The 13,070-nt window shown below is 37.7% G+C and overlaps 1 protein-coding gene and 2 long non-coding RNA genes across 3 annotated transcripts; all 3 read left to right on the forward strand.

Moving 5' to 3' along the window:
• Positions 1-4,614: 4,614 nt before the first annotated feature.
• Positions 4,615-5,267, forward strand: LOC116261506 (histone H3.2). Its single transcript, XM_031640294.2, has one exon. It carries the CDS (start codon positions 4,716-4,718, stop codon positions 5,124-5,126), a length of 411 nt encoding a protein of 136 aa, XP_031496154.1. The 5' UTR covers positions 4,615-4,715; the 3' UTR covers positions 5,127-5,267.
• Positions 5,268-5,573: 306 nt separating this feature from the next.
• On the forward strand, positions 5,574-8,279 carry LOC126410407 (uncharacterized). Its single transcript, XR_007574333.1, has 4 exons — positions 5,574-5,827; positions 5,939-6,015; positions 6,127-6,409; positions 7,404-8,279. It is a non-coding gene; the product is annotated as an uncharacterized LOC126410407 (long non-coding RNA).
• Positions 8,280-11,618: 3,339 nt separating this feature from the next.
• On the forward strand, positions 11,619-12,877 carry LOC116261507 (uncharacterized). The gene is made up of 3 exons (XR_004174303.2): positions 11,619-11,914; positions 12,427-12,520; positions 12,587-12,877. It is a non-coding gene; the product is annotated as an uncharacterized LOC116261507 (long non-coding RNA).
• The last annotated feature ends 193 nt before the right edge of the window (positions 12,878-13,070 follow it).

The following is a 13,070-nucleotide window of genomic DNA, read 5'->3' on the forward strand; positions in this document are numbered from 1 at the left end:
CAACATGGTGGACTACGTAGGACAAGACATTGTAAAGTATAAGAGCAAGTTTCTATCTTTCTCATGATGTTGTCGCACACATATAAACAACGCGGGGTTCAGTTTTGGTTCTATCGTTCAACAGAGACAATTTCTCGATATTTTCACAAAGTACTGAGTTCAATTATTCTATTAGAAGACAAATTCAATCAACAATCTGATGGATCAACTGTGCCAGATGAAATCTTATACAATAATAGATTTTATCCATACTTTCAGGTAAAAATCAATTAATTTAGTTTTTAGGTTTTATAATATGTCAATATTGCATTAACACTGAATTGTATTCCAGAATTGTGTTGATGCAATTGATGGAACACACGTTCGTGTTAAAGTATCTTCAGAGGATGCACCAAAATACCGTGGTAGAAAAGATTGGCCAACTCAAAATGTGTTGGCTGCATGTTCTTTTGATATGAAATTTACATATTTATTAGCAGGTTGGGAAAGAACTGCTTTTGATTCGAGAATCATAAAAAATGCATTAACCAGAGAAGACAAACTAAAAATTCCTGAAGGTAATTGTGAATAAAAGCATGTATAATTTAAACATTTGTTGAAATATGAACTTAACGTGTGATTGTGTTTTTTTTAGGTAAATATTATCTTGTAGATGTTGGTTTTCCGTTAAAGGGTGGACTTATCACACCCTTTAGGGGTGTGAGATATCACTTGAAAGAATACTCCAAACGAGGCCCGCAAAATGAAAAAGAATTGTTTAATCTTCGACATGCTTCTTTGCGAAATGTCATTGAAAGATCATTTGGTGTCTTGAAAAAAAGATTCCCAATTATAGCTAGTTCGACAGAACCAGTCTATTCGTGTAATACACAGTCGGACATCATCTTAGCATATTGTATATTGCACAATTTTTGCATGGGTATCGATCCAGATGCTAGCATTATTGAAGATGTTGATGCAGAACTTATGAATCAACCTAGTGAAAATTATTCTGTTCAAGTTGATGTAGATGAAGAGTACAAAGTTGGAGAATACACACGACAAATCATTTCAGAGACTATGTGGCAGAACTATCAACTTCATACTTCAATAGATTAAATTTTATTGTATATGAGACATGTTGACTTTTATTTCCTCATGTTATTTGTAATTACTTGATCTTTTATTGTTACATGTGATTTGTTCTTTTCATTATGAATGTCTTTCCTAAATTTGTTTTATTTTACATTTAGCTAATAACAATGAAGAAGAATCAAATATATACAGACGGAGGCAAGACTGATAAGATACAATGGAGCCAAAGTATGGATGATGCGCTTATTGATGCATTACTGCTTCAACAAATGATAGGTAATCGAGTGAATGACACTTTTACTACAACAGCATATGATAATGTTGTGACAGAGCTGAACGATAAGTTGGGTAAAATGCTCACCAAGGATCACATAAAAAATCGAATGAAAACATTGAAGTTTAATTTCAGTAGTTGTTATGATATCTTTAAAAGTGGTTTGAGTGGATTTAGCATTGATTCAAGGACAAATATGTGGACGGCCGAACCTGAAGTATGGAAGCCACTGATAGAGGTACCTAATTTTCTTTTTGGTAATTTAATATTAGTTTTTAATAATTTACTTTTTATGTTAAGTATGAGCTTCTTTCGATGTTGTTATATATATATTTTTGTTTTTTGTAGGCAAATTCAATGGCAAAAAAGTGGATGACGGCACCTGTTCCGAACTATGATAAGCTGGTAAATTTATTTGGTAATGATAGAGCAACAGAGGAAGGATCGATGACAGCGAAAGAGATGCGCAACTGAATGACTTTAGCATGTGAGGGTACTAGCAACACAATCCAGCTTATTGATGAAATGGTTTCTCAAAATGAAGCAGTATTAGAACAATTTATCAACCTAGGAGACGACTGTGAAGTCCAAGTGGAGCCCCCCACAGGTTCATTGTCGAAGCGTAAAAGGAGAAGAAGTGCAAATGAAGATGATTTAAAAGAAACTGAAATAATGAAAGAAGCATTTGAGAAAGTTGCTAATGCAATTGAAAAAAGCATTGTCATACCAGAGGCGAGACACGAATGTAAATATTCTAAAAAAGACATATTTCCAGCATTTGAAGATATTGGTATTGAAGAAGAGTTACATACTGATGCATATATTTATCTTACTAGTGATAAAGATAAGATGGAAACATTTTTTGATTGTCCGGTGTCTAAGCGAAAGAATGTTCTACTTAGGATGCTTAGCATTGCTGGAATTATGTAAGACATGAATGTTATTTTTTATTTTGCTATGTCATTTTTTTGTCCTTAGACAACTATTTTCACTCTTTTTTATGTAAATTTTTTATGACTGGTATGAGAATATGGCACCACTCCTCTTCTATTTGCATTTCCCCTTCTTCTTATGTATGTGCTACCTACTTTTTATTTACAACTATGTAGTATTGTAACAGTAACGGTAAGTTTGATGGCTCCGTATGCACTTTCCAGGCGAGTATAAAACCTGAGGATGTGAACTACTGAAAATTTGTTAAGGAACCAAACAACGTGTAGATTAATTTATTTAAAATGTGATATTTAAAGGCTAACATGTAACATTGTGAAAATATCATGTGACCAACAATTAGGTACATTTAGAGAGAGAGAGAGAGAGAGAGAGAGAGACACACGCATTGCATAAGTTGCAGCCCTTCATTGGAAAACACACGAGCAAGGTGAGATGGGCATTATCGTGTCTTTTTTGAAACCTCTCATTCTTTTAAATATTTTAACTGATAGGGGTATTATCGTAAAGTATTATAAATTCTATCCTTTCCTTTCCTTTATGTAGTCCAAACAAACATGATTTTAAGTCTTTCCTTTCATTTCCTTTCCTTTCTATCCAAACAAGCTTTTTAATGAACTCTTTTCATTCCTTTCTCTTTCCTTCCTCTTCCATTCCCTTTCCTTTCCCTCCCTTTCTCTCCCTTCCTTTCCCTCCAACCAAACAGAGCGTAAATCAGTGTACTTTTCAAATAAATTAGGCATAAGGGTATTTTGGTCTTTTTCTAAAAAAAAAACCGCGTTCGTTTGCTTAAGACTGTTGAAGGATATCACGTTAATATGGAACCACTATTTTTTTTTCAAGGAGAAATGAGCTTTAAGAGATAACAAATCGTGGCTGGCAAGGTTATAGTAGCAAAAAAAAAAATCATCACAATATTTATTTTATATAGAAAAAGAATCCGAAAAAAATTATTGAAAGAAAAAAAAGATAAAATTAATTAGTTATTCATCAAAATCTTGTTCATCAAATGCCAAGAGTTAGAAGTTGATATATTGCGGCGAGGCATAAAAAAAAAAAAGTTTATTTGCTCAAGCTGTCGAGACGCTCATTCAAAATTTACTTAAATTGCTACTCCACAAAAAATGAGGGCTTTAGTTTCCAGCCATGGGGATAAAGAAAGAAAAAAGCGACATTGTTGTAGTTTGGTTGTTTAAGGGTAAATTCATCATTTTAAATTTTAAAATAGTGCCAAGCCTCTATTCCACTAGTTGGTTCTTTAATTTGTACATTTCATTATCGTCGCATGTGCAATGCCATAATAACAAAATTACCGTAAAAAGACTATTATACTTTGTAAATTTAAAAAAATGGTGCACTATTATTATTAGAGGTGAAGTTTTGTGGATGTAATGTTTTTTTTTTTAAAAAAATATCGTGTATAAGTTGCCATCAAGCCAAAAAAAAAATCAACTTAAATTGTCATTTTTTGCAAACGAGATTTGTATGATTGTTCTTGTTTGTTCAATGGATTTATGGGCTCTAATTTTTTACACTGAAATTTTATTTAAGTAAAACAACATAAATTGTTTCATCGATTTAAACATGCGACACCCTCTGGTCTTAGAAGTTACTTGTTCATGAATGTTTTCATTCAAGCATACACTACTCCGGAAGAGCTTGAGTTTCAAACTTGTGCCAGGATTCAATTCATGCTTTTTATTAACATTGGCAACAAGTAGTTGATTATATTTGCATGTTGGGTGTTTAAATTACAGTGTGGAAATAATGTTTTCAAAAAATCTTAGAACACTAATGCAATATTATTGTCAGCAAACACACGCTTAAATGCTATTATGTTTTGATATCATGAATGAAAACCACACTTGCAGAGATCGAATGTGCTACTTTTTCACTCCATACAATCTTGCATATTGAACATATATGACCAAATACAATCTCAAACACTAAACATTATAGAAGAAGAGTGAGGAACATATCAAATGCAACCAATGACAAGCAAATGTCAATATAGATCTTCAGTTGATCTAGAACTAAATATGGATCTGATCCTAAAGCATATGGATCTGGAAATAGACCAACGGCCTCAAAGACAAACTTTACAAGCACAAGATACGAAAACTTGATCCGAAGTCGAAGACCCGAACGTGACACGTCATTGATCCTCGTTGTGGATCCGCATTGATAAGAAACGCCAAATTTGGGCCGTCCGATAGGGCGCAGATCTGACGGTGAAGAACGACTCCCGCCCTTTCCCAGAATTCCACAACCCGCCATCGACGTTCCCTTCAAATACCGCGCTTCTCCTTCTTTTTCATCATCGTCTTCCAGCCCCCGATCTTTCTTGTTCTTGATCACTCTAGCCGTCATTTTCTTTTTCTAGATCGGACTTCGTTTCTTTCTTCCGCCGGAAAAAATGGCTCGTACGAAGCAGACCGCCCGGAAGTCCACCGGAGGGAAGGCGCCGAGGAAGCAGTTGGCTACGAAGGCTGCTAGGAAGTCTGCCCCCGCGACGGGAGGTGTGAAGAAGCCACACAGGTTCCGCCCAGGAACGGTGGCGCTGAGGGAGATCAGGAAATACCAGAAGAGCACGGAGCTGCTCATCCGCAAGCTGCCGTTCCAGCGCCTCGTTCGTGAAATTGCTCAGGATTTCAAGACGGACCTGAGGTTCCAGAGCAGTGCCGTTGCAGCGCTTCAGGAGGCTGCGGAGGCCTACTTGGTGGGTCTCTTTGAGGACACCAACCTCTGCGCCATCCACGCTAAGAGGGTCACTATTATGCCAAAGGACATCCAGCTCGCCAGGAGAATCAGGGGAGAGCGCGCTTGATTGCGTTTTTGCTCCAAAATCTGTGCTGCACATGTTAGGGTTTTTTTTTGCTTTTTTTCCCCTCAGGGTTGTAGTTTTTCGTTGATGGTGTCTAAATGTATGTGATGTTCATGAATGAAAGGTGTTACTGGTTCTACGAAATTGATCTGCAGCTGTTACTACTCGAACGATCCTTCCACCCATCTATTCGATTTTCTATTCGTCCTTCATTTTTATTGCTTTCGGGAAGATTTGCCGATCATTTTGCTGTCCTTCCGAGGGACGATTGGTTGCTGGTGGTTGTATTTTTCTTTGCTGGTTATTTCTCTTTTGTTATCTGAAGCAGCCATTCGCCATTGGACTCTGCTCTATCAACGTGTTGCATCAAAGAGCAAACATATAATCTCTGCAAAATGATTTATTGGTTTTCGTCTTCATTCCACGAAGCTATTGTGGACTTTTGTTCGTGTAAGACTGCGATTTTTTTTCAGACAAAAATTGGTGAGTACTATAAAAAAATGGGTCTCTAATTGGCTTTGGGTAGAAGCTGTCGTCAACTGGGTAATGAAGTTTCACCATAGAAGAAATATATCCAAGGTAAGATCTCGGTGAAGTTTCCTTTTAGTTTTTATCCTTCTGTTTATTTTTGCCTTTCCAATCAAAAGTGGATACCTCGTGGGGACGATTCTGATCGCCATTTTGGATGGACGACTAATCAAACGGTAATATATGCATCTCGTCTAAATTCCTTTTGTTCACCTTTTGGCTGCTTTGGTTTTTGTTTAGGATATACCGTAGGTTCAGTATGGCTTTTACGTGTTCTTTTTGTACAGATCAGCGTGGATCTATCATGACGGGAGGATCGTCGACGCTGAAATATACGGTGATTTGATTGGACGGCAAACTAGAAGTTAGTTACATGGATCCATTTACTTCTTTTTTCTTCTTTTGGCAGTTTCGGTTTTTGTTTGGGATGTATCGGTTGTTAGTTAATACGGCTACTTGTTCGTCGTGTTTTCAGGAATCATTGTTCATTAGCCATATGGGTTCGCATTGTGAACTTATATCAGGAAATTGTGTTTTTGGGGTTGATAATTCTTCTCAGTGGTAGTTCCTCTTAAGAATCATCAAATTGGGACATCACTGCTAATTGCCGACTTTAGGGAATACTGCGCCTCCCATCGGATTCTTGATTTCTGACTAGTGACTGGGGATTGATGTGTTAATGGAATTAGAATTTTGGAGCTTGGGAATTTCATTGATCCAACTATATGGGAATACCACATGTGAGTGCATTGTCGAAGGTATGGTTTTTTTGGTGCTTAATGCATAGTCATTTGGTTATTATTCAGTGATATCTTCTGCCTTGCTGCTAAATCTAATTCACTGTTGATTGAATGCGTGGACACATAGCGTGAGGGCTGGAACGTTTTATGTGCAACAAAAAAATTATGTAACTGTATTCTTTTACTGCCGTGAACGGCTTTTTTCTTTCTCCATTCGAGGAGCTTGTTAGATGTGAAACTAAAATGTTATGGGTACTTTTCTTCTTCTTTTTTTTTTTTTGCTCTTAGCACATCTTTTGTGATCATTTTGTTTCACCCTGAATAGCTGGAAAGAGATCCACTTTCATAAGAAACAGGGCCTTTATTTCACATGGCAGTGGAACGGACCTCTGCCACGAGGAAAAAGCAGTGAGGACCAGTTACTCAATGGGATGGATCTCATGTCATGTGGCTGCCTTTCCAACAATCAGGTCATTTGCAGATGCCTCTTAAGAATACGAAGCACATCAAGCCTTTGATGTGTTGAAAAATAAAATAACAATAAAAAGAAGAAAAGACAATTCAACATGGCTGGAATCATTCCTAGTCCTTTGAAGGCCACCATGGACCTTGAAACCTGTGGTGTGCAATCTCATTGATACATAAGCCTTTACAGCTAGCATAACTCATTGGTTTAAAGAGTACTTACATGACAACTTTTATCCACATTAGCAGCACAATAATCTCTTAATTTGTGCTTTATATTTAACTGTTCCTAAATTAGATCATCTCATGATCCTTGCCATCTTGTTTGGTAGAGATGCTTTCCATAATGATGACATCCTTATCATATGTGCTCCACCATTGTCGTTGTTAGCGATTATTTCTTTCAATATGACTGTTTTCACGAGCATATACGATAAGAATAATGCAATATAACTTGCACCTAGAAGATGACGTATATTGTTGTATGTGGAAAACACTTTCCAGAAAAGACAGGAAAACAAGTACTGAAAGAAATCCACTATGGCAGATTGCAGATTTTTCCTTCAAGCTTGCGAAACCACATCTTGGAAGCACGCAATCTCAAATAATTAAATGATCGGTGGTACTTCGGTTCATCGTTCAGATGTCTACAGTTTGTGCAATATTGGAGAACAGAGACGTGATTATTGACATTTAATTGGTTTGCTCTTGTTTGATGCTACATCTATTATTCAATTGCAGTTTGCAGAACTCCAGCTTTACAATTGCATTATATGACTGTGGGTTTCGTGCATAAATTCATCTACTCTCTATGACCTTTCTATGTACTGTTATAACGGATTCATGGGAGGGAAGGGTTGAGAATCTAATTAAAGGGTGGCTGTTGGCCTGTTATGGCATACTTACTGCGCAACCAATAGAGCACATACTTCCTACTGTCTTGCGCTCCTCTCTTTTGGCAGAATCACTCACATTGCATCTGAATCAGCATACCCTCAGTCTGAGTAACGCTGCTGTTTCTGTAATGACGTGAGAGTCAAAGAAGGCAGTGGAACTCATGGACAGACAGACAAGCAATTGGAATTCAGTGAAATAACAGGAATTGAGAAAATGAGAGTTCAGTTCTGCTCAAAATCTGATCCCTCGGCAATCTGCTGGCAGCTGTGCAGTTCCTCGACTCTGCAACACACGGTGGTAATCTCTCTCTCTCTCTCTCGCGCGCGCGTGGGAGGAAGGTATCAAGTCAGATGAACTTACATGGTCGCAAAAAGTATCAATAGACATAAATATTAAGTTGTATAGCATCATCCCTCAGTTACGCATATAGATGTTTCTGAATAGGTCTTGTTGAATATGAGAAAATATTGTCCTCCAAAGAACTGCATCATTCATTTGTGTCGTTCATCTAATATATGAAAATGAAGGAAAGGTCCCATTATCACTTGTGAAATTTTTATCATTTCTATTTGTTGCTCATAATTATGTTTCCATTGTTTGAGTACGCTGTAAATGGTGATGGAACTATTGCTCATAATCTCAAACTGAATCGTTAAATGTATGTTGAATGACAATACTTTGAGGGTTGTTTAATAGCTTGGACACTAATACAATGTTATATGAATCTTTCCTAAAGATTAGGATAGATTTGTACAACACTTTGTTTTAGCATTTCATGAATCTGTTTCAATCTTTAGGATATGAGTGGATTACCAACAATACTTGTCCAAATGTTAGAACAAGCTCGTATTTCTAGGATGTAGATACAGGAAGCTCCGAAGGATTGTGTCATGAAAAAAGTGGGAAAGAGGACGAATTGAAGCATAAGGGGCATCATTTGCTTTAGAATTTTGGCAGTGGGTCATATGGTGGTTAAGAGGGATTTTAGATGTTTCTTTGTTTTTGTTTGATCCGGCGTTTTTAACGAATCACTACACTAGGGGCTTCTACCCTTACCATCAGGCAGAGGACAGGGAAGAAGGGGCTTTTAAGCATGAACTGTGACGGTTAGCAGCTAGCCGAAACACTTTCTCACTGGGAAGCCATCTCTACTTATTTTTCTTGTAACCTCTTATAGATATTTAATTCTCATTAAATGATGAGGATATTCCATCGAACAACCTCCTTTATGCTACACTGCCATTGTTTAGTTTTGGAATGATTCAGACATCCAGTTAAACTTGACAGAGGTTCATAAGGTTTTCCATAAATTGAATTATTTCTTGATGAGTAAAGCACAAATAAGTAGACACTAACGGGGTGACTAGATATCACGATTGTATTGTTTTGCAACAAAAGGAGCAAGGTGTTGGGTGCGGGTGCAAGTTCAGACATGAGTGGATAAACTTTGAAAAGCTTGGGTACAGAAACATGACTATAAATTTAATTTTGTCGTACATTTAACTTTTGGAATGTAAAAATCTTATTATTTAAATCTTCAATTTCTTAGTTTCAAGAGAAATACCATCGATGGTTGAAACACAACACAAGACAGAGAAAAATGATTATTGTATGTAGAGAAGAGAAAACCATTTACAGTGACATGAAATGAGACATCCAAATCAATAAGCCCATCTCCCCGCGAGGAGCTGAGGTAGACATGATGGTAGAGCTCGACACCGGCTGTGTTAGTGCTATGTTTGGCCGGTCCAAACCCAGACTCATGTTCGTTGTAGCAGCCGACATAGCTCATCTCGAGATCAAGTTTGTATTATGATGTACCAGTCTGCCTCCCCCACGCCATCCAGATTCAGTTATTCTAAAGTCAGTTCTTCATGATCTCAAAAACTATGAGTTCAATAATTTGCTTCTCATTTAATAAGAGATACCATATTCGGTTTTTATCGTGCTTCATCAGGAACTTTCGTTGCGACCTGACGCGTTATCTCGGTTTGACTCATAGGCTTATGGTTTGGTTTGGTTTGGTTTCTATATCATATATATCGAACTCAGGTCCGGTCATGGCGATAGCCCAGAGTCAGAGAGATATACTGCGACCAGCTCAGACCAGTGGCCATTAGGCGGCTGATCTCAGGTTTGAGTGTTAAAGGCTGCACTTTGGTACCAATAAAGTAGAAGCTTACAAGCTCCAACCTTTGCTACCAAAGTAGCTCTAGATCCTTGAGTCGATGGTCCATTTGTGTTATACACAACTTCACAGATGTTGAAGACCCTTTGCAAGTCAGTTCAAAAAGATACGATTTAATGGTGGATGCTGAACTTTCTCTTTGTTAAGTTGAAAAGTTTTTGACATAGCCATTTTCTCTTCCACTTCAATAAATAAACAGCCTTAATATGGCTCGTTTCTTAACAAAGAGATGAATCATCCCACTTTGCTTCCTCTTGACTTTGGAATTTGTTGAAGTGGGGAGGCCTGTATTTTTTTTTAATGCTAAACTATTTCCTTGATTCAGATACGGCCAAAGCTCCTCTACCTTCTTGGTTAATAACTTTAGATGAAAGCACTGCTAAAACATGATCATTTGTCTTTTCTTAAAATTCTAGATCTTCTCTCCTCCCAATTAACTAGGTAGAAAGTAGATTATTAAATAAAAAACTACTTTTCTCAAATTCGATTGCAGACCAATTAGAAAAAAATATTCTTGTTCATGAATGACAGTTCAACAAGATACTTTCTCCTGGCCTTCTTTCTTTGTCAAAGACATGTGACTTTCTTTTGAAGAAAAAGTACGAGACAAATATCTTGAGGTGCACATCCTCTTAACATTTTCCCATGATTGAGATGTCCATTAAATTCCAAAATATCGACATTAAACACTTTGTTTCCACGGTAGATAAAAATCATGAGATAATTTTGTAATTTTTCATCTCTCATCCCTCCTGTTTGTAAGCCCAAGTGAATTCTCACTCTCAGCTTCCTCAAGGGATCTCATTTCATCATTGATTGATTGCCTGGGATCTCAATTAAAAGATGTGCATTGTAAGGATCTTAGTAGCCTGGATCCTAAATCTAGGTTATATGTAAAAAACCGTGGTTATGATCGGATTAGGGAAGGGGTCGGTGTCCGACCTTCACGGACCAAAAGTGGGGAGCGTCAATAAGCTGTTTTCCTACGGAGAAGAAGTTGCTGAAAGCTGAGGTAGCTGTTCTTGCCATTAGTGGGGTTTGCCATCAAGGTCGAGGCTCAGTCTTGACCTTACAGCCATTCTCTCCACCCGCAGATCGGTAGATGTAGGGAGGGAGAGAGACTAGAAAACTCAGTCCTATTTTGGAACTGTCTTTAATATATATGTGTGTTTGTCTGTAAACAATGTCATGTGCTGATTTAGATGCATGGTGATGCTTCTTTTAGCTTTGGCGGAACGTTAATTCTGCTTACCTTCTGTTTTTCCTTCAGCCACTGTGCATTTTTACTTCAAATCACATACTTTTCCAAGTTGGGTAGATGAAATTGGTCGTGTTACAGGAAAGAGAAGCCGTTTATTTGCTTTGCTAAATTTTCACTCTGAGTTTTCAAGTTCTTTTGATTTATATCGAAGAGAAATTTCGGAAAGCAAATGTCTTGACATGGATCTTGAAGACGTTCTCTTCACGTTATCCCGTAGGAATTTGATTTTCAGATTTCATATCGTTTTCTAAAATCCTATAAAATATTCTATTCTATGATCTGCACGCACTAAGCAGATGCAGGAGCAATGCTGAACTCGTGCAGATCAACGTTCTCATAGTTTGATTTTTGAGTTATTATCTTGTTTTGTTTGGGATCCAGATCCAGGGACCCGTTTTTATAATGGCTAGGACGCTCTCGACTTTTAATGAAACCCTAACGATTATTTGCTTTTGTCCTTTCCCTTCTACATTCGTTTTGCACCGCTTTCGATTCTCCCGCGTGGTTTAGAGCAGAAGTGCTCTCTTCCACTGCATCATAAGCTCTTTAATGGATCTGCTGCAGGTTTCTTGTTGATGATTCTGTGCTCAATTGCTCATCCGTTCCTCCTGACTCTGTTTCCGTGCCAATTGAAACCATAAACAGAAGTTTGGGTGTTATGGCCCTGCCAATACTGCCCTGGTTCCCCCCTTGGGTATCAATCAGATTCCAGGTCTGGTCTGCACCCTCTGGGTATTGCTAAGATTCCAGGTCTTGTTGTTGTTTAATCTTCCCATTTGGTCAAAGAAGGAGAATTAGTAGTACCATCATGCTCAATTTTTTGAAGTTGATGTATTGTACCCGCATTCCTGTGATATGCTGAAACCTACATAATAAAACTGACACTGAACCTTTTGTAATACCTACATGCACTTTTTCACGTTAGAAATAAACAAGATGTACATTGTGTGGGCATAACTATTTTGCAATCTGTTGGCGTTAAGCTAAAGTATTATCTCCGATATCTGTATAGGCTGGAAAGTTGCTCAAGATAGCTATGAATTTTGATTTAAAATTATTGAAACAAATGCTATGCCCCATTGCCTTAAGGGGGTAGCATATCTAGTAGAGCAGGTAGGCTAGTAAAAGGTACATTATTTGTTGATTCTCGTGAGTGTTACTCTGCTGGACCGTTAAAGGTTTGATATGACACTCAAGTTGAACTGCATGCTTTACTCTACCCAGGTCCCACGCAACCCAGGACCTCAGACGCATGAAGAATGAGAGGCTGTCAGGTCTTTATTGGGTGTTAAATTGTTAACCTCCTACTCAACCTGAGGTACTGTGCCCTGTCTTCCTTGGTGCAGTTATACACAATTTCTGACCTTATGAAATTTGACTGCAGATATGAACTCTGATTCTATTATACGGAATGAAGATAGTGATATTTGTGTTTGTCGAACAACTTTCATCTCTCACATAAAAGAAGCTGAAGGGGACTAGTGCCTCTTTTCTCTGATTATGCTCTATATGTGCCAGAAAAATGGGAAAGATGACTTTGAGTCTAAATGTCAAGATATGAATATGTCTCTTGCCATGACCTGGTGGGGATTTGCTGCCGACGAAAAAAGGTATTTTCAACTGAACATCAATAATGCTTCTTAAAGTGGTCATTCTAAAAAGCTTCATTACGACTCATTGGAACAAATGGCATTTTGATGATTGAAATCACACTCTTGAGGTAGTACTTTAGCTTTTAATACTTGTGGCCGCCTCCCCAAAAATGTAGAACATATGCAGAAAACTCTTTAGATCAAAGAACCTTCAATCGAGCACCTTGCAGGAGGTCGCCTTGAAATTTGAACTCATGACTGGGTGCCTAATGCAGC

The sequence above is a fragment of the Nymphaea colorata genome, chromosome 9 (assembly GCF_008831285.2).
Source record: "Nymphaea colorata isolate Beijing-Zhang1983 chromosome 9, ASM883128v2, whole genome shotgun sequence".
NCBI lineage: Eukaryota > Viridiplantae > Streptophyta > Magnoliopsida > Nymphaeales > Nymphaeaceae > Nymphaea > Nymphaea colorata.

Excerpts from the sequence above, each read along its gene's own strand:
- LOC116261506 (XM_031640294.2), top strand. The coding sequence starts at position 4,716 with ATGGCTCGTACGAAGCAGACCGCCCGGAAGTCCACCGGAGGGAAGGCG.